This window comes from Panthera pardus, unplaced genomic scaffold (genome assembly GCF_024362965.1).
Source record: "Panthera pardus isolate Hobbes unplaced genomic scaffold, ASM2436296v1 HiC_scaffold_27, whole genome shotgun sequence".
NCBI lineage: Eukaryota > Metazoa > Chordata > Mammalia > Carnivora > Felidae > Panthera > Panthera pardus.
The window spans coordinates 16,606,295-16,632,093 of record NW_026526843.1 but is presented as its reverse complement, the minus strand read 5'-3'; the positions used below and the strand labels follow the sequence as shown (position 1 = coordinate 16,632,093).

General features: G+C 37.2%; 1 protein-coding gene across 1 annotated transcript in view; it reads right to left on the bottom strand.

Annotated features, from left to right (window-relative positions):
* Nucleotides 1-1,944: 1,944 nt before the first annotated feature.
* The window catches only part of FMR1NB (FMR1 neighbor), a 34,066-nt gene continuing 10,211 nt past the window's right edge, over nt 1,945-25,799 (bottom strand). Inside the window, exons 2-6 of the mRNA XM_053891528.1 lie at nt 21,663-21,782; nt 17,027-17,167; nt 15,554-15,650; nt 3,589-3,740; nt 1,945-2,111 (exon numbers count right to left, since the gene is read on the bottom strand). Of these exons, the coding sequence (XP_053747503.1) occupies nt 3,623-3,740; nt 15,554-15,650; nt 17,027-17,167; nt 21,663-21,782 (476 nt within the window). The 3' untranslated portion in view covers nt 1,945-2,111; nt 3,589-3,622. The remainder of the gene's footprint in view (nt 2,112-3,588; nt 3,741-15,553; nt 15,651-17,026; nt 17,168-21,662; nt 21,783-25,799) is intronic.

Here is a 25,799-nt window from a genome sequence, read left to right as displayed (position 1 = left end):
TGGTTGGTCTTTTTCATTTAGTTTTCCCTAAATGCAGCTCTTAAATTTTAGAGCAGCAGTACCGGATTCTTGGGGAATGGCTTTAAAAGCAACCGCTTGTTTACTAAACTCTAGTCATCATTTGTTGTACAGTTTAGCTTGGCTTTTTTCCTAAGACTTCCGTTTGCCTTGGAAGCACCCATAATCATAGCAAAAGTGAAGAATACCACAAAAATATTTTGTTTTCAATACAATCATACAATAGGTATTTTATTTCTTGAGCACCTAATATGTGCCAGACACTGTCCTAGGCACTTGGGATGTATCCCTGAACTGAACACATAAAACTCCCTGCCCTAGGAGAGCTTATATTCTGGCAGGGGAAGCATAATAAATGAGAAGCATAATAAATAACTAAATTATATGGTGTGTTCACAGGTGATAAACGCAATGGAAAAAACAGAACAGGATAAATTGGGGGTCAGAAGGACAGGCTGAAACTTCCCCACACCCCCAGCCTTTACATTCCATGTTCTCCTACTCCCCTATCTTGAAGATTTTCTCCCTATCCTAAACTACCATTACTATACCACTGTTTCTCTGACTCCCTTCACAGCCAAATTTCTTCAACAAGCTGTCCACACTTTCACTTTCTCACTTCCCAGTCACTATGCAACTCAAACTTATCTAGTTTCTGCTCCTACCTCATCACTGAAACTGCTATTGCCAAAGTCACCAATGATTTCCATGTTGCCAAATCCAGTGGAAATGAATCAGAATTTTGATACTGTTGATCATTCCCTCTTCCTTGAAACATGCCAGCCTCTTGGAATTCATTATACTGCTCTGTAGGGGAGCAAAATTTGGCGCCCCAAAATGTGTCTCTTTGGCATGTGGATTATTTTAGGCTGATTATTTTTAAGAAACAGAAGGCTCGTTTTTTTTGGGGTTTTTTTTGTTTGTTTGTTTGTTTGTTTTTGCCTTCCTGCTAACTGCCTAAAAGAATTTAGATAGAGGACCTGCTCCAGAAAGGGAGCTATTACCATAGATAACTATAGTATAATATGAACTAGGTGTGGCAGCCAGAGAGGATCCTAGCAAAATCTGTTTGTTAAAATTTCTCTCCATATCCCATTGTTTTTGTACGGCCCAGAAAACATTTGTTGACCCAACATTTATTCTTTTTCATCTACCTGTCAATTATCTTCTTCCCTTTGAAGTCCCAGACTCCTACCACATTTCTCCGTAGCTCTGAATGGCATATAAGCCTCAATTGTCTGACTATCTATAGGCCTCAAATTCTTTATGGAGCCTCTGTATGTATATAATTAAATTTTATTTCTCCTGTTAATTTGTCTCATGTCAATTTAATTTAGACCAGCCAAAAGAATTTTGAAAAGTATAGAAAAACTTTTCCTCCCAACAGCACTCTCCTGCTTTTCTTCATACTTCTCAGGTCTCTCTGATAATCTTTTAAATGCTTATGGTCCTCTACAGTTTATTCCAGTCATTTCTTTTTTTATTCTTCTTGGTTGAAATCATGATTTCAATTATCATCTTTATATTGATGGTTCCTAACCTTTTATATCCAGCCAGACCTTTTCCCTGAGCTCCAGACCCATAGATTTATATATAACTGGCTACTAGTTATATATAAACTATATATAACTGCCTACTAGTCATCTGTACCTTGATGGTCCATAAGCACTTCAAACAGCCTATCCCAAAATCATTCATCTTCCCCTGCCAAACCTGCCCTTCCTCTCATTGTCCCACCTCACTGAATAGAAGGTGAATAACAACATGAAATCTCTGCCTTATTTAACACCAACAGAAGTATATCTTGATAACACAACCCAAGTTGCAAAAATCACTACATAGGACCTGAAGTGCCACCGGTGCTTTTCATACATTTTTTTTTAATTCTGTAGAAACTAGTTTTAATGAGAAGAATTCAGATCCTGGTTTGATGCACAAAAACAGAACTATCAACTTTATTTCATATTTGTAAGTAAACATGACAAAAATAAGAACAAATTTTTGTCCTTCTAAAATGCTCCATCGGGTTGAGATGACTGGGACAGTCTCTTCTGCTTGGAATGGTTTGTATTCTTCTCAGTGGGAAAATAATGCTACAGGAGAAAAGTAAAGTAGAGTTAAACAACTCGAAAGGACTAGTATACATACATCACACTTTGTTAGAACAGGAAATGACTGCAACAGAGTTCTCAAACTGTATCCAATGTTATGTTTAACTTATGTATTTTCAGTTTGCCAGTGTACTATCTGTGAGGTGTAAAGACAAAATACACTGTGGCAAATACAATGAAAATTTCTGAATAACAAAGTGAACTTCCATGCCCCAGTAAATAGCACACAGAGATTGTTTTGTTAGTCTATTTATGTCATATATGTGTGTCTGTGTGTGCATACATATGCACATGCATGTGCTGCATTAAACTTATACAAAGCAGTAATATATAGGTATGTATAATCATATACATGTATGATTATTATTATATATACTTATGTATTACCTTACATAAATCATTTTATATATATATATATATATATATATATATATATGTATGTATATACAACTACCTTGTTGTAAGGATTTCAATTCTTTTTAGATAAGTCACATTTCCTATTCATCTAGTCCAAACTTCTCATTTTGCAGCTTGGTGAACTGAAGCCCAGGAAAGCTAAGGGAGTTGCTCAAGCTCCCATGGTACAAAATGACAGAATTGAGAGTAAAACGAGAGTCTCCTGACACTAAGATCAACAGTCTATTATTCCACTCCTCTCCTCTGCAACTGAGGCTAGAAATTAACAATTTAAATTTGAGTATTGTATTATAATTTTCAAAGCATCTTCACATACATTATATTGTTTAAGCTACACAAAACATTTCAGCTGATGGTATCAAGTTGCTGATAGGTTAACTTACTTGCCCATGAAAATGCCACTAGTTAGTGGCCTGAGTCTCCTGACCCCCATTCCAATATTCTATTCCCCAAAGTATACCTCTTTTCTTACCAACCATTTTATTTTTAGTTGGATCTTCATAATTACTTTGGGAGGTGGAAACACAGGCCAAGCCTGGGGGATCTGTAAGCCTGAGGGCCAGGTAGTCCCTGGCGTATGATTCTGGGATCCACTCTCTCAATCACTTATGATACTGAATTATTTAAGTTTGAGAAACAGGGAGCTGAAACTAACAGCTAGAATCCAGGATTCAATTGCAGATCTGTCAGATTCCTGAACCTCCTTCCCCCGGATATGTACCATGGTCAATACATATGGGGAACTATAACCATTGTTATTTAGCAAAGGTATCTTTCATGGATCCTCAGAGTCAAAGCAAGAAGATTCCATTTGTTTCTTCTGAAGGGCTGAACCAAATAATGTTGTACCCAAACAACTTGGCACACTTCTTGCCCACCTTCCTGCATCCAAATATCCCTAGTGATAATATGGTTTCAGAACCTGATAATCCTGTGGTCTAAACATTTGTAGGGTAAAAAAATATCTACATCATTGAACCAAGATGGTGGTAACAATAATCAAATATTAAACACTTCAATTTTATATCCTACCGCCAGTTACCTTTGTTCTCTCACTGCTTTCCACCACCTAAACTTTACTCATCTTCTGCTGCTGTCCCTAACATCTCAGCATCCTTCTTTAGTTTCTTTTTTTGTTTCTTCACACCCTTTACAATTTTGTTGACTTTCCTTCCTAAAGGATTGGCCCATTTGCTGTAAAATTAAAAGTTCAAAGTGAAACCTTGTTCCTCAACAGTGATAGAACAATAACAATGGTGGGTTATAAAAGAAAACAATGATGGGGTACAGGGAAAAGGCTAGTTACCCACATAACTCTTTTTACACATTCCCACCTGACTGCTTAACTCACCATATTCAGCAAATCTGATAGAAAACATTGTACCTGGCTCACTCATATTTATCATTGTCACCATTACTATCACTCTGTATAGCGTCATTTTGATCATTTGATCCTCCACAACAGGAATGCTGTCCTACCTTCCCTCTGCTGACATCAATGTTACTCACCCTTCAAGACCTAGCTTCTATGTTATTTGCCTAGGTAGCCTTCCCTTTTATTCCTAGCTTATAGGGATTCTTCCCTCCTACGAATATCAAAACTAAATAGTAATAGCTCATATTATATTATCTTCTACAACTTTACAAGTTTGCGCTTTTACTCACTATTGCGATCATTTGGAATTCAATCTTGTACTTCCTTGAATTTGTACAGTCAGGGTTGGGGGTGCCAGAGAGCTGATATATCACAGGCTAAGAACTTGGCCAGGTGTTTTACATACTTGATCTCACTTAATCCTCACAACAACCCTATAAGATGGATATTGTGTTTCCTGCTTTCCAAATAATTAAGCTGAGGCTTGGAGAAGTAAGATAACTCACCCAAGGTCACACACAGATAGTAAATGGAGATGCTAGCATTTGAACTAAGGTCTGTTTGACTCTAAAATGCACTCTTTCCATTAGACCACTGCAGCATTAGCAGATAATGACTAATAACAACAAGTGTGATAGACTTCTCCATGTGCCAAGACCTGTGTATAAGCACTTCATGTGCAGGATCTTATTTAATCTTCATGATGACCTGATGAGGCATTTCCATTTTTCAGGTGGGGAAACTGAGGCACTGAGAAGGGAAGTAACTTGCATGAGGTCATCAGAATGCTCTTTGGTGGTGCCAGGATTCAAATCCAGACCTTCCTAAATCTAAAAAACAATCTCTCATTCACTATGCAAACCTGTCCTTTTCTCCCCTCAGAGCTTGGAAATAACTTCAGGCTAGAGCTTTACCTTGTAACTTTATATATCCCAGAGAGCCTGGTACCCAATGAGGGTTCTGGAAATGTTAGTTGATATTTATAAGAGCTTCCACTTTCTTTTTTTAAAAGATTTTATTTTTAAGTAATCTCTACACCCAATGTGGGACTCGAACTTACAACCACAAGATCAAGAGGTGCATGCTGTATTGACTGAGCCAGCCAGGTGCCCCAAGAGCTTTCACTTTCTAAAGACCTAAGCACAAGCCAAGGAGAAAAACTAGAAAATGCTCAAAGCAAAAGTATGGATGGAAACCCAAAAGAGAAAGAAACATTTGCATATGATATTACCAACAGGGAATGACAGATACATAGTCCTATCCTCAGCTCAAAGCTAGGTAGTGTACAGAAGAGGACACCTGGCTCCAGATGGTGCTACTTAGCTATACAGAGCAACCAGGTTCTTAGCATGTGGGGCCCAGAGATTGCTAAGCCTGCCCCTGAAATGATGACTTTGAAGGTAATATTCACTTTTCTCCCCTCAAATTGCATTACTAGGTTGTCACTGAGCTCTACTAGGTAAGAATAGATATGGAGCAAATAAATACTTTTTTCTAAATCATAAAAAAAAATATCCAGGCATAAATGAAATAGTGGGTGAAGGCCAAAAATGTATTTATGATTTACCTATGGCCTCTTGGTAGAGCTATTAACTTCAGTATCAAAAAAATAATAATAGCTGAAACAACTCTGTAGCTCTCAGTCTCTTGGGGCCAGATGTGTTTCAGAATGCAGAATATTTGGGGTTTTAGAAAGGCAATATGACATGACATACTGAACATTACATGATACTCCCATGAAGTCTGGGGCAACATCTCATGATCAAACAGAGTAATATTTCTACAACAAAATATATGAATATTCATTTTAAGCATCAAGCAAGGACTAAAAATGTCTCAGGTCAGGTCAGGTCAGCTCAGGTTTTGCTGCCAAAAGACAAAAAAAGCTTTAGGTTTGAAGACCTTTTGGATTTCAGAATTTTAGATAAGAAATTGGGGACTTACACTTTTTTCTAATGTTGTGACTTCAATATATTTTATTTCACATAAATAAAGTGACTATGTTTTCTTTATACAAATATTTTATTTTAAATTTAATGGCCTAAATTTCACCTTAACTGACAAAGAAAAATGCAACACGACCTTATTATTTCAAAATGTACTGTACTAGTCTAGGTTGCAGAGAACTAGGTTTTAGGTTCAGCCTTCTAACATTTGTTACTGAGATCCAAAGTTAGATATTCTACTCAATATCTAATGAGAATGCCCAAGGGGTAAAGTAGGGTTGAAATGATTTGTCCAGAGTCCTAGAGGTGATTTTCTTCTTTTTATATAAAATGTCATACTGTGGCCAGCATACTCACACTTGAAATGTACAGATCGACTTATCTCATATGCATTCACTCATTAACACACTTGCTCATTCCTGAAACAAACACCATTCTAAATACTAGAGACATAAAAATGAATAATATATGGGTCCTGCCCTCAAGGAGCTTAAAATTTAGAATGGAAGAGAGATATATAAACTGATAATTGTATCACATTGAGATAATCTAAATAGAGGTAAGCAGAGATTGGTAGGAAACAAACAGGAAACAGATCGACCCAGTCTGGGGCGGAGGTTTGGGGTAAGCTTCCTAGAGGAGATGAACTTTAAGCATAGGCCTGCATTCAGAGTGGGGTGAGCCAGATAAATAAGAGTGGAGATGGGAAGATAATATAAGAGCATTTCAATCAGTGGGTGGTACATTGTGTGAAAATATCAGAGTGGTGAAGAAGCATGTTCTTTGTAAACATCAAGCAGAGTGGTGTGGCTGGAAACACTAAGTGGAAACAATGGGAATTTCTTCTGATGCATATCTATATAGTTGTGAGATTTTTTTCTCTAAGAATTCCCAGGAACCTAGATCTAGAAACAGAAAAATGGTGTGGATTCAATTTTAATGAAACAAAGGAACTGGAAAGAATGGATTCATGTATCAGACAATAGAATCCAGGCTGGATAAAGAAATCAGACGATGCTAAAAGACAGAAAACCAGGGGAAAACAGAATTAAAGAACCTGGATGTCTCAATAAGAACAGGTGTAGCAAGAGTAAAAGAAGGGAAAAACCTAGAAGACAAAGCACCTATGGTCAAAGAATAGTTTGAGATTTGAAGTTTAAAATTTCAGACACTGAGGTTCAATTTTTTAATTTTTTTGTGGAATTTACCAATTTTGTGAGAGAGAGCATGTCAGGAGGGGCAGAGAGAGAGGAAGAGAGAGAGAATTACAAGCAGGCTCCACACTGTCAGTGCAAGGAGCCCAATGTGGTGCTCAAACCCATGAACTCGTGAGATCATGACCTGAGCCAAAATCAAGAGTCAGAAGCTTAACCGACTGCCACCCAGGCCCTCCTCAGAGGTTCAATTTTTGATGAATGACAAGATTCAGGATATGGGCATGAAAGTGGCTGGCCAATACAGAATACAGGAAAGATTACTCAGAATTGAGTACATCAGAGAACTCTGAAGCTATGGGCTTAGATGGCTCATAACATGGACAGCGAGGCTGCCCAGGGAGATGATCAGATAGAGAAGAAGAACACAACACCTAGCAAATTCCCAGACCAAAGTAGGAGCTCAATAAATGTTTGCAGAAAGAATGAATGTAAAAAGGATTGAAGTGGAGAGTCTAGTGTAGTTCTAAATGGACTATGTATCAGATTCGTTTGGGGTGCTTTAGAAAATACACATTTCAGGTCCAAATCCCCCACTTATTATATCAGATTCTCGTGAGTACAGCCTAGGAATCTATATTATTAAATATTTCCAAGGTTACTTCCATAGAACCCATCTACAGACTAGAATATGATAAATACTGGTAATAGGTTGGCTTTTCCATGTTTCTTAACAAACTCTAATTCATTGATATAAATACAAATTCTTTAAGACAGTTAAAGAACATAACATCAATTTTATAGACAAAAAATTTATCATTTGCAACATCAAAAAGGTAGAAAATCCACCAAAACGACTGACTAGATTACTCCAATCATTATTTACTGAGTTGCCTACCAAACAGTCTTAGAGACCTATGGTTCTCAGACCTGAGTATACATAAGAATAACTTGTTGGGCTTGTTAAAACCCAAATCTTGGGGCTTTAACCCCAGAGTTCTGATTCAGTAGGTCTGGGGTAGGGCCTGAGAACATGTATTTCTGACATGCTCCCAGGGGATGATAGTGAGACTAGTACAGGGACCCCATTTGGGGAACCACAGCTCTAGACTCAAAGAAGTATGAAGCTTAGCCCCTTGTCCTCACAGAAGTTACAATTTAGCCAGAGAAAGAAAACTAATAACAGGAAACAAAGGATAATTATGTGTTAGACTATGTGGTTAAGAACACAAGTCCAGAAGGAGGCTAGGCTGGGAGAAAAGAGAAAAGTTGGGGTCAGGAGCCTTTGCAGAACACTTCATGGATGAGTTGGGGCAATTGCAATATGAAGGTAAAGAAAGAATTCAAATGAATGAAGAGGATGAAGAAGAACAATCCTAAGATTTGGGAGCAACGTGGGCAAAAGAACAGAGGCAAGAATAAAGCCTGGGGTATACCAAGAAAAACAAATATAGCTACCTGGATGGAGCAAAAGATACATGTAGTGTTATAAGAAATGGTATTGGAATTATAGAGTGAGTCTAAAATAGAAAACTTTGAAAGCCACAGCCCTTTGAGTGGGCTTGAAGCAACAAAATGCCATTGTGTTTTTATCTGCATTTCTTTTCTTCCTGTTTTCTATACTACAAAAAGCAAGGAACTCAGAAGATAGATTGTAATCCTTGCTCTATCATGTAATCTTGAGCAAGAGACCAAACTTCCCTGCACCTCTGTTTTGAAGGTCATATTAAGACAATGTATTTGAAAAATTTACATAAACCAGAAAAGGCCAACATGCTAATTGTTTTTACCTTTAACTTTTTTATGGAGTGTGACTTTTTACTTTGGGGATTTGTATATAGTCCTTATGAGACTATGTGCTCCTTGAGAGCAGAGTATGATCTGAATCACCATTTTGTCCTTCACACCACCTAACACAAGGTCTGGAATCCAGATATTCTTGAATGGATTAGAAGTTCCTGAATAATATAATGAAATGAAATAATATACTATCTTTTGAAGATGAATCTGGCAGGATATTACATAATAGATTAGAAGGAGAGTAGATTAGGAGTCCAGGCATATGTTCAAATTGGCTTGGCAAGTACCCGTACAAATTCCTTCCTTCTTAAGGGCAAAGTCATATATTCCTATCAAAGTACCAGGAACCTTCTCCAGGACTCAGCTCCTAGCCATCTTCCAAACCCTACTTGCAGTCCCATCCTAGTTACTTACAGTCTTTCTTGTATAAATTCTTTGGATTGAACACCTCATTCCAATGTCCTCTGCAGTTCTCAATCCTTTCTATGCCCTTGGATGCCAACTAGCCTTGTGTTATAGGACTGAATGCCTGTGTCCCTAAAACTCAACATATTTAAGGCTGAACTTCCAGTGTTTAAATTTGCAGATAGGGGGCTCTAAGGAAGTAATTAAGTTTAAATGAGGTCATAAGGGTGGGGCCCCAATCAGTACAATTAATGTCATTATAAAAACTGATTTTTCAGTTTTTTAAATTAAAAACAAGAGAGTTTACTCTTTCTCTCTCTCCTTCTCACATGCATCAAGGAAAGGCAATGTGAGTACACAGTGAGAAGATGGCCAACTGCAAACCAGGAAGAGAGTCCTCACCAGAAACCAAATCAGCTGGCACTGTGATCATGGACACATGATTTCTCACAGTGAGAAAATAAATGTCTATTGTTCAAGTTGCCTGGTCTCTGAAATTCTGTTATGGCAGCCCTAGAAGAATAATACACCTTGGTCGGGGGGGGGGGGGGGGTTGTTGTTGTTTGTTTGTTTGTTTTTGCTCCTCTCCTAAAACCACTTACCCAGGACAGAAATTGACACCATAAGACCTGGACTAAGGTAACAATAAATGTAACAATAAATAAATTTAAGAAGAGCCAAATCTCAGACTCATTCCAAAGGAAACCAAAAAATTACAGGTAGACTAAGAGAACAGATTACATATTAAAAATAACGAAAAGGAAATAGTCACAGATGACTCTAAGGTTTCTAGCCTGGGAGACTAAAGAAATCACTGAAAGAAATGGACAGCTATCAAGGGGAGATGGTTTGAGAGAAAAAAAAAAAGATAAATTTGCTTTTGTACATGTTGCATTTAAGGTGCTAACAGAACATTTAATTCATGAGGGCATTTGGAAATATGGAATAGGTAGAGGTAAGGATTTCAGGATTCAGATTTAAAAGACTCATTCACTCAGAGAAGCCCAGAATATTATGATCAGAAAGGACCTTAGGGGCGCCTGGGTGGCTCTGTCAGTTGAGCGTCTGACTTCTGATTTTGGCTCAGGTCATGATCCCAGAGTCGTGGGATCAAGCCCTGCATAGGGCTCTGTGCTGAGCGTGGATCCTGCTTAAGATTCTCTCTCTCTCTCTCTCTCTCTCTCTCTCTCTCTCTGCCCCCCCCACCCATAAATTTTTTTTAAACGCCAAAAAGAAAGAACCTTAGAAATTATCTAACTCAATTCTCTACCCTAATTTTATGAGAAAACCAATACCAAAAGAAGTTAACCTCAGTATAAAACTGGTAAAAAAGGCAGAACTAGAACATACTAGAACATAGATTTTTTTTACATGTTCTTTCTGCTACATACCTGTAATATTCTCTGGTAGATGAGAATAAGACTTTGGGAAATAACCACAGTTGAGACAACAAAGAAAAGCAAACCGAGAAGAATCAGAATGGTAAAGGGAACAATGAAATCCAAGGAACGAAAGTTTCAAGAAGGGAGCAATCAACAGTGTTCTATGTGACCAAAAGGTCAAGTTGGATGGGAACTGAGAAAAGGCCACTGCATTTTGCATTGAGGTTATTAGTTACTTGGCAACAAAATGTTCTTTTTAATAGTACCTACTACTCCAGACTTCTCTTATGGGAACATTTCAGACATATAATCTGCATATAATGAGATTCTCTTATTATTTCAGTAACTAAATTACCTTGAACAGGGTCCAAGAAGAACTGGCTTTATGTGAGTTTCAAATCTATAGTGAGTCATGTTAGAGCAGGGTTCCAGTTTGCTCACATTCTCATCTGATCATATTTTATCAAAGTTCTTACAGACTAGCCATACTTTTAAAATTTACAGACTTTATTTCCTTTCTCTGAATTCACATGTATATAATCCTAGGAACTTCAAACCTTTCAGCAGTTGGCTAATTACTGCATAAAGCTTTTCAAAATAACATTACTAATTATGTTGTACAGTATAATGAAACACACAAACATGGAGATTTGAAAATGTGAATGCCTATTTTTAAAATTCAATGGGTGATGATTTTTAGGCAATCTTTGACACATTTATTCCCAATTCTTTACCTCCCATTCTAAAAAGTAAGTGGTATTAAGACTATCTGCATAATGAAAACCACATTATAATACAGAGAATCACGCAGCAGGATTTGTCTAAATGTAGAAATTTTCAGTAACAGCCATCTGGCAAGTAGCAACATTGAAAGTGTATGGGGGATGTGCTATTTACATCATCTGTGTATCAGATGATCTACAATCTTAAAAAAACATGGCTTTTTATTAGTTGAAAGAAAACATAGTTTTGTCATTTTCAGACTGAGTTCTGGATTTTTTCTTAATTCAAAGTTGCAAATCCAATCTGAGGAAGAAAGAAACACAAGAAAATGCACTCCATCTGAGTTTAATGGGCATGGTATTATAATATTTGAATTTTCCACCTTACCAAAGCTATGTACACACTCAAGTATCATATCACTATATAATACACAGATGTTTAACTGGTCTATGTATAAAGATTAAACTTTATCTAAAAACAGATAAAGATTAGAAACTAAATGTGGCACTTGAGACTACAATTATTGGCACTCTATTACTGTAACGGGAACAATTCAGCCACCACTCTTCTCTTCTCTCCCACTAGAGCCCCCTCCCCTGCTTCCTTTCATCCTCATCCACCTGATCTCCTCCTTCCTTCATCTCTATGTAAGTCTTAAGCCTGCCAGTGACACTGAAACCTAACGAGGTTTCTGATCCCTATTAATGAGAATAAAAATAGATCTTACATAACCTTGAAGACGTAATGAATTTCAAAACGCATCTTATATGCAAGTTTAATAAGGCTATTAGTAGAAAATTCTTAGAAAGCCTTTCTTTCACTAGTGCTGTCTGCTCTCTTCTGTACATGTGCAACCAATTCAAGCTGGCTTGAGTTCTCGGTGTACCTGGTTCACACCTCACCTGAACTTGAGTCAAGTAGAAGTAAACTAGAGATTACATTACAGATTATTCCAGGGGCAAAGTTCAGCCACTTCTGCTTAGAAATGACAAGCAGTTAAGGGGTCTATAGTGAGGAGATTCCATCTGGATGTAATGAATTATGCGGGAGCCCCCCCTCCAAATCTTGTCCTCCCTTCAAAACTCAGCTCAAATAGTACCTCCACCACAGAGCCCACTGTGCCCTCTCCCATTCATCCTGATCCCCACTGCCTCAAAACTTTGGTAAGTTATTGCCACCACTCTCTTAATCCTTAATTATATTCCATCATATGTTATTATTTAACATGTCATGCTTGGGGCTTATTTTAAGGTAGGTTTAAGCTCTTTGAAAGTAGGGCCTATGTCTCAGACATTTCTGTATCGTCCACAATGCCTAGCACAAGCAATAACTAAATATGCTCAACTGTAGAAAGCACGAATTAGACACCAAAAGAATAAAATGCATTTGGCTCTGGAAAGTGATTATCCTCTTCCCCCAAACTGCTTTCATTTCTCCCACCTGCTCATATTACTTCTCATGTTTCATCCCTCTAACCCTTGCCAGTTGTTAGCTCCTGAGGCGATCTGTGAATAAAACACACCGTCCAAATTGTAGGAGCTACGGAACGTCAAAACATCACTTGTTTTGGCTTACAACTGGAGGCCGAGAGGGGAGAGCTACAACATCTGAAGGAACGTATATTTAATGTAAAGGACAGGACCCAGCAGGAGGAGGAGCTTAATAGTTTCTTCCAATGCCTCAAGAGTTCTTCCAACAAACAGGCCCAGATCATGTTACTGCACATCTGCTTCTGGCTTTTAGCCCCTAGTTAGTTGATTTAGATAAACAACTGTGTTTGGCTACCTCCTTTTCTTTTTTAAACCACTACATATTGATTTTACTGCTGCATCTATTTCCCTTTTATGGGTCATTTATTCTACCTACTGTAATATTTTATCTATCTCTTTATTCTTGGAAATGAAGAACAGGAAGCAAGTTAAGGGGATAGTTCTAAAGAGATATCTCGACCCCAAAAAGAAAGGAGTGGTTAGCAGGCTTTGGCTTCCATTTAAGCTCCTTGTTTGGTATCAAGGATAGGGTCTTTATTCGAACACAATTATTCTCCTTGCCTCTAAAATCAGCTTACCAGGAAAATCTTGACAGTGCCCCATCCACCCTCACACACCCATTGTTACCGGAAATTAAGCTAAGCAGCAAGCACTAAGCACATACTCTGGGGTTGCAAAAAACAACCCAGGATGTCTGAAGAAACAAATAAATTTCAGAAATAAATAAATAAATTATAGAAAACCAAATTTTTGGTGTTCAATAAATACACAATTCACACTGTTCAAATCTCTCGAACAGTTTTTACTATATATAAAGAAGAAAATATATTATCAGGGAAGAATTCTTTGAAATTAATTTTAAAGAAAAATCCAGCGTACCTGAACATCCCTTTAAAACTCCTTGGCAGAGACACAGTGGAGGAGCCATAATGAAATTATTACACCAGGCCTATTATACCAGACATCTAGACTGCATGGCATAATCCTAGCCACCATTTGCTAGCAAATATTATTTCATTTTTGTTCATGGTTATCTTTTTTCTGAAATCAGACTCTGAAGAAGGAAGGGTAAAAAAATTCCACTCCTATTCTCAATTACTTGTGGGAACAAAGAAAATGGGAGAGGCCTAAGAACAGGGATTACACACTCAGTATACAAAACTAAGTGAAAACTGACAGAAGAACTGTCATATAGCAAATGGGAGGAGTTGAAAGGCTACGACTCTACTGTATCTTCAAAATGGTCTGAGAAAATGATGTGAGTGATGAGAAGTTTAAATTACTATAGGACTGCCTTCCAGGCTAGTCAATGCCATCCACTATATTTCTGTATTCGCTCAACCATTAATTTATTCAACAAAAATGTATTAGGCACCTTAACACATGACGCACTGTGCTATGGATTGAAAATACAGTGATGAATATAACACATTCATCAAACTCAAGGAAAAGGTACAAAAAAGAAAAAAAAAGACTTAATGATCTTTATGGAAAATAAGGTAACTTGTGTATAGTCTCAATCTTCCTGTGAAATCTAACCAACGTTTTGGTAACTCAAATACCACTACTTTCTTATTAACTCAAATAAAAACATCAAAGATGCTTACTCTTCAACTGGTAGCTTTTCTTTACCAGAGAACTGAAGGAAATACTCTCAGGGTCATGCTAGTGCTGACCCTCCACTTGCACAAACTTCAGAGTGAGTGTCTCCTTAAATTTTGTGCTCTAATTGCCTCACTCACACCACCCTGGTCCTGGTCCTGCTCTGTCTCCACACCCACCGTTCCAAGAGGTAGTGAGCTATTTTTTTTAAAAACTTTAGATGTATAGGGGCGCCTGGGTGGCTCAGTCAGTTGAACGTCCGACTTCAGCTCAGGTCATGATCTCACGGCTCGTGGGTTTGAGCCCCATGTCAGGCTCTGTGCTGACAGCTTGGAGCCTGGAGCCTGCCTCAGATTCTGTGTCTCCCTCTCTCTCTGCCCCTCCCCTACTCACGCTCTGTCTCTCTCTCTCTCAAAATAAAAATAAACATTAAATTTTTAAAAAATTAAAAAAAAAAAAACCTTAGAGGTATCACGCTGACAGGCCACGGGGATTTTATATAAGATGCTAAGAAGAAACATGATGCAAATTGGTTTGAAGAGAGACCAAAGCTTTTAAGACCCAATGGTAGATGACCATTTACTAGATGGTGATAACACTTCTAGGAACCTTTCTGATTTGCAGTTAATAACCACTTCCACTCACAGGCTCCCAGATCACTAATGTATTTTTCCTTCCAAGAGGATGTCTAAATTTATGGAAAAAGAAAATAACATGTATTTAAAAATATTATGGTTAACTTGGGGCGCCTGAGTGGCTCAGTCGGTTAAGTGTCCGACTTCACCTCAGGTCACGATCTCACAGCTCGTGGGATCGAGCCACGCATCGGGCTCTGTGCTGACAACCCAGAGCCTGGAAGTCTGTTTTGGATTCTTTATCTCCTCTCTCTCTTCCCCTTCCCTGCTCGCTCGCGCTCACTCTTTCTCTCTCTCAGAATAATAAATAAACATTTAAAAAAATTTAAAAATATTATGGTAACTCTATTTTATGTTTTTCCTAAGCTACCTTCTTTTAAACAAAAGGGACCCAAACATAATCCCCGTGTTTCTAGTGCATATGAATAAATGTGTCTACACAGAAATATCCAAATACACTCAGCAATCAGCAAATAAAAGTTTATGTTTGCCTACCTCCTCCGCCAAAGAGAGCAGCAAAAAATGGGCACACATCCCAGGATGATCATGCCGATCACACCAAGCCCAAACATCCGGAACATCTGTGTAGGCTCTGTTGGTTTAATTATATTCTGTTACTTTTATGACTTAAGCAAGAGAAGAAAATCTGAGCTCTTTCATAAAGCCTTTATAAACAACTATCAGTGAACGAAGCAAAAAAGAGAAGTATTCTTATATGACAGGTAAATATCTTTGCTACTCTATCAGTAGCAGGAGTTTATGAAATCTTGAAATACAACTAAAAGCTACACTTGAAATACATGCCTCCCTAAGGAAGCCTTAACAAAATGATCCTACTGTTTTTCTTAACAGACTATTATGACTCATACTATATATTTCTTCCTATGGCCGAAGTGTGTTTTTTTTCTTGGCCATATGTTATACATCCTAGGGCACTCAAGGAGGGAATTAAACTACGAATAGTTGACTTGTTAAAGGAATGGCTTCTTAAATGTTTACTTCAAATTATAGAACATTAAATAAGAAATCAAGACTTTGCAGGTGAATAAGCATATTTTATTCTTATATTCATTTGGAAATGCATTCTAATATGATTGGGGAATTATAAGTCACGGTACAATTTTTCCCTCCGCAAAGGCTGAATGTTTCTTCACACATAATATAAAGACTAAACTGATGAATGAATTATAAACACCATGTGACAGTGCTGAAACTGTAATACTGTATTCATGATCAGGTTTCGGTTTCCATTATTAATACTAGATGTTCAACAAAGACCTGTAAATTGAATAGGGACTATATTAACCTAAGACATTGTTTTGCATGCATCCTTTTTGTAGTATTTGTTAGTGTTTAATCATATCTAATATGTCCATCATGGGACCAACTGGTAATATGTCCCCACAATCCAAATGCAGGAGCAAAAACAGATGGTCTAGTTCTCAAAACTTTTTAAAGAAAAAACAAATCTTAAGAACCTGATTCAAAAACAATAGAACAAAGAGAAACTAATAAACAAACCTTAACAAGGAACATGCAAGTCTATCGTTACATACTTTGAACGTTATGTTTGAAGACAAGATAAATGGGAAGAATTCTACTCAAGTAGGAAGAAAAGGTGAGAAGAGAAAAATAAGCTAAGGCATGCTCAACTGGTATCTTCTTCCAAGCACTGAAGGTTAGATCTCACAGAGCCTGGAATCTCTGGAACAAGACAGAGATCGACTAAAGCAAAAGAAAAGAGGAGACTAATTTTGAACTGCCAAAGTCATATCAAAGGCTAAGCCGAAACTGTTGATGAATTGAGGCCTGCCCACCTCTGGACTTTTACAGACAGTGTTGCTCGAGGGCTGGGATCCCCCCTTTAGGTGTTAAGCTAAGAGATCCAAATTTAAACTTATGCCATTGTGACCTATTTCTTCAATTTTTAAAAACATAAATATAATAAATGTAAGAGGATGAACTTACTATCCTTTAATGGGACAAAACGGTTGATGTTACTGATCTTGAAGGATGAGTAACAGCATTTATATCCCAAACATTCAGTCTTGTTGTAATCTTGCTGCTCATTGCAAGCCTTCACCACCTGATTCTGCTTTGGAATGCATGCTTTTACCAACAAAATCCAAGAAAAATAATTCAGTATGGTTAATAAGCACTTTCCTTAATTAAATAATTACTGCAAGACAAAAAAGAAAAATATTCAAACTGGTGCGTTTAAATGTTTTTCAATGTTTTATCATTTATTTTTGAGAGAGAGAGAGAGAGAGAGAGAGAAACACAGAGACAGAGCATGAGCTGGGGAGGGGCAGAGAGAGAGGGAGACAGAATCCGAAGTGGGCTGCAGTCTCTGAGCTGTCAGCACAGAGCCTGATGCAGGGCTTGAACTGCAAGATCATGACCTGAGCCAAAGTTGGACACTTAACTGACTGAGCTACCCAGGTGCCCCTCAAACTGGTACATTTAAAGACTGAATGACATGTACAAATGGTGATGAATGTTGAAAAAAAAGAGTTAAGCTAAAAATTACCACAAAGTTATTTAACATCACATTTTCAATTCTAGATGAATGGCAGAAAAATGTAAATTGTTAACAGGTCATTGGTAAGGTAGTTTTAAAAGGACTATAGATCATAAGCTGAGTAGTAGTAATACAAATATAACACAGAAGGAGCTAAATAACAAGAACATACCAAATGTCCTTAAAACTAATGCCTTGTTAATAACATAATACCATGAATATCCTCTCACTCAATTCTACTAAGCTACAGAAACTCACTGAATGTGTCAATGAAAATGAATGTAAGTAAAATTCAGTTTACTGTTAGAGTGTAAGGTAAATGATACTATTGGTATTGACCTACTTTCTGTGAACACTTACCATATTGGCACTACGGTATGTTTTAAGATTCTTCCTTTTGACCTTAAGTTATGACTCTATAATTCTGAACAGGCAATGATTTATGGCATGAACAAGAAGATTCATGCAACTGCAATAAATTCATACATATCAGAATCTATAAGACTTGCAAGCTCATAAATAAATAAATAAATAAATAAATAAATAAATAAATAAGACTTGCAAGCTCAAACAGCTGATTCTTTTAAACATCCTGCTTTGTAAGAGAAACAAATGACAACCAAAACGGCAGATACCAGATTTTTATTCAAAAAGAAAACTTCTACGGTATGGCTTACGGCCAGCATAGATTCCGTTCAATCTTCAATACTGTCAACAACTACAGACTTAGAAAAGTAATAACTGATGTTTTATAATCACTCTCAAGCACTTGAACATCAGCAAAGAACAGTATGATGTTTACAAGCATATTTTTATCTCTTGGTATATTTTATTATATTCCTCTTTTTTAAAGATTTGCAGTTCCCGAAACTAAGGTAAAAATAATAATAGCTACCATTCACTAGGCACCTACTTGGGCCAGGTACCTTGATTTACACACGTTATTTCTAATCTTTATAACAAACTCTCAAAATGAGTTTTACAACCCCCATTCTGGAAATAAAGAAATGAAGGATCAAAGTAACCTGTGCAAGGCCACCAATTTAATGCATTACCAGTTGCCCTGCATATTCATTTCCCAAACATTTTAGACATGTGAGAGTTTGGTCTACTTTGTCGTTATATAAACTAGGCAATCTATTCTCAATTCTACCCGGCCCACAGTGACTTCCCTCCCCAGGCTGGAGTGCATCTGGAATACCATGATCAGGGCCCGGTCAGAGATGGTATGGACTTACTATGTGCAGAATTCTTTGCTATTGGCATCATTCAAAGATCACTTTCCAGGAATGGAAATCATAGAAGAGATTTTAAATCACAAAAGAGACTGGACTGGATGATTAAGATCTCATCTAATGCTGAGCTTCTGTTATTTAAAAATTTTTTTAATGGGGGGCGCCTGGGTGGCTCAGTCGGTTGAGCGTCCAACTTCGGCTCAGGTCATGATCTTGCGGTCCATGAGTTCGAGTCCCGCATAGGGCTCTGTGCTGACAGAGCCTGGAGCCTGTTTCAGATTCTGTGTCTCCCTCTCTCTCTCTGTCCCTCCCCCGTTCACCCCGTTCATGCTCTGTCTCTCTCTGTCTCAAAAAAATAATAAATGTTAAAAAATTTTTTTAATGTTTATTCATTTTTGAGAGAGAGAGAGACAGAGTGTGAGCAGGGGAGGGGCAGAGAGAGATGAGACACAGAATCTGAGGAAGGCTCCAGGCTCTGAGCTGTCAGCGCAGAGCCCAACACGGGCCTCGAACCCATGAACCGTGAGATCAACACCTGAGCCAAAGCTGGGTGCTTAACTGACTGAGTCACCCAGGTGCCCCTGAGCTTCTGTTATTTTATACTGCAGTTGGATCTGATGGACTTTATGCCAGATACTAAAATTAACTTTCAGACTTAAATTACTGAGACATTGTATTTTGAAGAACAAAAAGGGTAGAAAATTTTTACCAGGTGTTAAGTATATAATTTTGTCCAAAGAGAGAAGGACTGTGTGACCTCTCAAGCTTCCCTGTCAATCTATCTCAAGGTTATCACTTTAATGTGCAAGAGATAAATCTTTTACGAACAACAGCCTAATGACAAAACAGCAGACTTTTTTTTAGTGCTTAAGTGGGAAGAGTGTTCCTTTTCAATTATACAGGAGAGGAAATAAATTGGTTAAAAGTATTTCCCATTTTATGAACTTGTAGTTATTCTTTCCAAAGAAACAGCATATACATTTTATAAATAATTAATCACTGTTTTTTAAAGATTTGAATCAACCTGGGTCAGATGTTTCTCTTAAAATGGAACCGTCTGATTTTGTTGGGTATCTCATACAATTGATTTTGACTCAATTTACTGTGCCAGGTTGAAGGAATATTTTGGAAATGCAGATATTCTTATTTAGACTGTTTTTATTTATTTACTTTTTTAATTTTGATTTTTCTAAATATGAAATTTATTGTCAAATTGGTTTCCATACAACACCCAGTGCTCATCCCAACAGGTGCCCTCCTCAATACCCATCACCCACCCTCCCCTCCCTCCCACCTCCCATCAACCTTCAGTTTGTTCTGTTTTTAAGAGTCTCTTATGTTTTGGCTCCCTCCCTCTCTAATCTCTTCTTTCTTTTTTTTTCTTCCCCTCCCCCATGGTCTTCTGTTAAGTTTCTTAGGATACACATAAGAGTGAAAAGGTGGCTTCACTGTTTGTATAATGTTGTTATTAGAGGTAATTATGGAACAGTTTATGTCTGTTATCTTCATTAGCTCTAAAGCTTAAATCATCAGGGCACCTGGGTGGCTCAGTTGATTAAGCATCCGACTTTGGCTCGGGTCATGATCTCACAGTTTGTGAGTTTGAGCCCTGTGTCAGGCTCTGCACTGACAGCTCAGAGCCTGGAGTCTGCTTCAGATTCTGTCTCCCTCTCTCTCTCTGCCCCTCCCCTGCTTGTGCTCTCTCTTCCTCAAAAATAAATAAACATTTCTAAAAAAAAGCTTAAATCATCATTTGTTGTTTATGACCAACTTTGGCACTCTCACTAAGCCATTCATTTAGCTTCACAACATAACACCTTCTCAAATTTCTTTCTTTTTTAAAGATTTTATTATTTTTATGTTTTTTAAGTAAACTCTATGGCCAATGTAGGGCTCAAACTTACGACCCAAAATCAACAGTCACAGGCTCTACTGACTGAGCCAGCTAGGCAGCCCTCAAATTTCTCTTTCTTCACTCAACTTGAACATGGTGGTTTTTAAAATTTACTTAAGGGGCTCATTTATTTTGCTATTCTCATTAGTAGTAGGTATTATAATGCCTGTTTTGTACTTGATGAAACCAGTATAGAGAAAAATGAGGAGACTTCTGCAAGATCACAGAAGAATTCAGTGGCAGAATCTGAAATTAAACAAACGGATATAATTTTGTGCTTACTTATGTACATCAAATTCTGTTAGAATAAATTCCACATGATTTTTAATAAAAGCTTCATCTTTGTAATTCACATATGTCAATTTATTTGAAGCTTCTCCTTGAAAGGGTACCACATGTTGCAGAAAATGAAACATGTTTATTTGTGGTTAATAATTCTCAGGGGTCATCATGTGCTTGATAAACACATTATATACAGAATCACAAAAAGATGATGTGACTTGAAACCTGAACTTTTTATCATTAAAACTGATGGGAAAACATCTGGTATATTCCATAACATCAGAGCCACACAGTACCCTGATTAATGATATAGAAGGCATTAATTTCACAATACTGGGTCAGTGACTAAATTTCAGGCAATACCATTAAGGTAAGTTGTGTAAGGTTTAGACATTTGTGAAGGAAAAGTATTTCTATAAAGAGTAACCTGCATTTATGAAATGTCTTAAAAATACTGTCTCAGGTCATCCTCACAATTCTTTGTGGTAAATATTTTCATTAAAGCTGAGGACACTGAGGTTCACAGATGCTATCTTGCCTACGGCAAAGGGTTGAGTCAGGATTAAAACCCAGGTCTATCTCACTCCATCGCCAATAGACCACACTGCCTCCTAACCATTTAACTACTCTTTACAAAATGAGGACACTGGGAGGGGAAAAAAAAGAACTTACTTGTTGGAAAGAAAAAATTGAACAGAGGTTCCCATGCAGAAGTTTTTTCTGGAGTTTGTCCATCAGCATTTTCACTGCTCCACACATTATATTCACTTGAAGACACAGAATTTGAGGACCTTGAAGAAAAAGTGAAATTATTAATCCCAACATATATAAAGCATTGATCACTCTCTATGGTCCTTTAACAGTAACTATCCTTTGCTTAAATTAACTATGGAAAGCCTAAGAGCTAAGATATTATACTTAAATCTCATAACAGCTTAGGTACTATTAATAATCAGAATGTGATTCTGCTGTGAAACTGAAAAACTAAGTATTAAATTTAAAAAATTAATTAATTTTAACATTCTTAAGCCATCTACCAACACATCCCATTGCTGTGCTGTAAACTAAATTACAATAGTGAAGTTGCCTCTGACAAACAGCATTGATATTCAGAGGCCCTATCAATTAACAACTTGGAAACAGTATGTATCCCAACTAAATCAGACCCCATCACAGAACCTCTTGGCATATATGTTGCCTTCTGTATTTACTGATAAAAATCAAGGCCTTGGACAATGTAAAACTTTCCTTTCCTTCTTCCTCAATACCTCAAAGAAACTGCATTTAGTTTTCTTTGCACGATTCCTTCCTATATAAGAGGAAAGTATATCTATCTTTGTTCACATAGCATGGATCTGTCCATATCATTCAATATTTGTCAACACTATCTTTAATAATTTCACAGTATTCCATTATGTGGCTCTATTACAACTGAATTAACCATCTCCCCATAGAAAGACATTTGTTAATCACAAGATATTCATATTATAAAGAACACTGCATAGAACTCATAGATACAAAGAAGAGACTGGTGGTTGCCAGAGGCAGGCAGTGGGGGTAGGTGAAATGGATTAAGGGAATTAAAGGCACAAACTTCCAGTTACAAAATAAATAAGTCCTGGGGATGAAATGTACAGCATGCTTACTACAGGTAATAAAACCGTATTGCATAAAGTTGCTAAGAAAGTAGATCTTAAAAGTTTTCATCACAAGAAAAAAACATTTTGTAACTATGTCTGATGACAGATGTTAACTATAGTTACCGTGATCATTCTGCAATATACACAAATATCCCATCATTATCTTGTACACCTAAAACTAATATAATGTTGTATGTCAATTATACTTCAAGAATCAAAACAAAAAACAGAAAGAAAACTGCAATGATTATCATTGGAACCATATATTTGCAAACAGCTATGAAAATTTCCTTAGGATAAATTGGTAGGGAATGGCTCTTGATCTTGGCCACACTACCCTCCAGCAAGGCTGCCCCAAGGTACATTTCTACCAGTAGTGCAGGCAAGTACCAATATTCTTGCACTCTAGACTTTTTGTTGTTCTTTGCCAGTTTGGTGCCAAAATAATGGTATTCCTTTGGTTTAATTTGCACCTTTAAGTTATCGGTGAGCTTACATCTTCCATAAATTGGTTGTATGGTAGAGAAATTTACCTTCAGTCTGCCACATATGTTAAAAATATTTTTCAAGGTAATCAGCTACATTTATATTTTTTATGATGTTTTGGGAAGTTCAAAAATTTTAAATGTTTTATGTAATCAAATCTATCAGTCTCTTCCTTTCCCATTTCTGCCTTTCAGGTCATGTTTAGAAAAACATTCTAAATTCTAAGATTTCCAAGGTGCCTGGGTGGCTCAGTCAGGTAAGCCTCTAACTCTTGATTTTGGATCAGCCCATGACCTCACATTCGTGAGACTGAGCCCCATGTCAAATGTGACAGCACAGAGCCTGCTTGGGATTCTCTCTCTCCCTCTCTCTCTGCCATTCCTCTGCTCTTGCATGTGCACACACACTCTCTCTCTTCTCCTCTCTCAAAATGAAAGTTCATTTCATTTCTTCATAATCATATTATCACTAAATATAGAGTGATATATAGTGATATAATATATATATATGATATATATATATAGTGCATATATATATATATATATAAATAAATATCACTAAATATATGCCTCCTTTCTTTCCAATACTAACAGCTCATTTCTTTTTTTTCTCTCACTGCATTGCCTAGAACTTCTGAAACCATGGTGAGAAAAAAAAGGCTATGATAATGGGCACACTACAGTTGATCCTGACTTTAATGTGAAAGCACTAGTGTTTCATCATTAAGTATAATTTTGGCTACTGGCTTAGGATAGATATTTTTTATTAAATTAAGGGTACACTGCTCTAGTCCTAGTTTACTACAAATTTTCTCGTTATTTTTTTTTTCATTTTTATTCAAGAACGGAAGTGGGGAAAAATTTTTTTAATGTGAAACAAAATTTTTTTAAAAGGCGGGGGGGTGCCAAGGTGGCTCAGTCGGTTAAGGGTCCGACTTCGGCTCAGGTCATGATCTCAATCAAGGTCCATGATTTCAAGCCCCGCGTCAGGGTCTGTGCTGACAGCTCACAGCCTGGAGCCTGCTTTGGATTCTGTGTCTCCCTCTCTCTCTGCTCCTCCCCTGCTTACGCTCTGTCTCTCTCTCTCTCTCTCAAAAATAAATAAATGTTAAAAAAATTTAAGAATGGAAGTGGGATTTTATCAAATGTTTTTAATACTTACTGCCACGATATTTCCCCCTGACTATTAATTGTTAAATATTAATATATCTCCCAATATTAAAACATTCTTGCATTCCTTCCAAAACCAGACAGAGACCCCACTAAAAAGGAGAAGTATAGAACAATTTCCCTGATGAACACAGATGCAAAAATCCTCAACAAGACATTAGCCAACAGGATCCAACAATACATTAAAAAAAATTATTCACCACGACCAAATGGGATTTATACGGGATGCAGGGCTGGTTCAATATGTGCAAAACAATTAACATGATTCATCACATCAATAAAAGAAAGGACAAGAACCATATGATCCTCTCAATAGATGCAGAGAAAGCATTTGACAAAATACAACATTCTTTCTTGATAAAAATCCTCAAGAAAGTAGGGATTGAAGGATCATACCTCGAGATCATAAAAGCCACATATGAATGACCCAATGCTAATATCATCCTCAATGGGGAAAAACTGAGAGCTTTCCCCCTAAGGTCAGGAACAAGACAGGGATGTCCACTCTCGCCACTGTTACTCACCACAGTTTTGGAAGTCTTAGCCTCCACAATCAGACAACACAAAGAAATAAAAGGCATCCAAATTGGCCAGGAGGGGTCAAACTTTCACTCTTCACAGATGACATGATACTCTATATGGAAAACCCAAAATATTCCACCAAAAAACTGCTAGATTCACGAATTCAGCAAAGTTGCAGGATATAAAATCAATGCACAGAAATCAGTTGCATTCCTATTCACCAATAATGAAGCAACAGAAAGAGAAATCAAGGAATCGATCCAATTTGCAATTGCACCAAAAACCATAAAATACCTAGGAATAAATCTAACCAAAGAGGTGAAAAATCTATACACTGAAAACTATAGAAAGCTTATGAAAGAAATTGAAGAAGACACAAAAAAATGGGAAAAGATTCCATGGTCTTGGACAGGAAGAACAAATATTGTTAAAATGTCGATACTACCCAAAGCAGTCTACATATTCAATGCAATCCCTATCAAAATAACACCAGCATTCTTCACAGAACTAGAACAAATAATCCTAAAATTTGTATGGGACCAGAAAAGACCCCGAATAGCCAAAGCAATCTTGAAAAAGAAAACCAAAGCAGGAGGTATCACAATCTGGGACATCAAGCTATACTACAAAGCTGTAATCATCAAGACAGTATGGTACTGGCACAAGAACAGACACTCAGATCAATGGAACAGAATAGAGAACCCAGAAATGGACCCACAAACGTATGGCCAACTAATCTTTGACAAAGCAGGAAAGAATATCCATTGGAATAAAGACAGTCTCTTCAGCAAGTGGTGCTGGGAAAACTGGACAGTGACATGAAGAAGAATGAACCTGGACCACTTTCTTACACCATACACAAAAATAAACTCAAAATGGATGAAAGACCTAAACATAAGACAGGAAGTCATCAAAATCCTAGAGAAGAAAGCAGACAAAAACCTCTTAGACCTCAGCTGCTGCAACTCCTTACTCAACACGTCTCTGGAGGC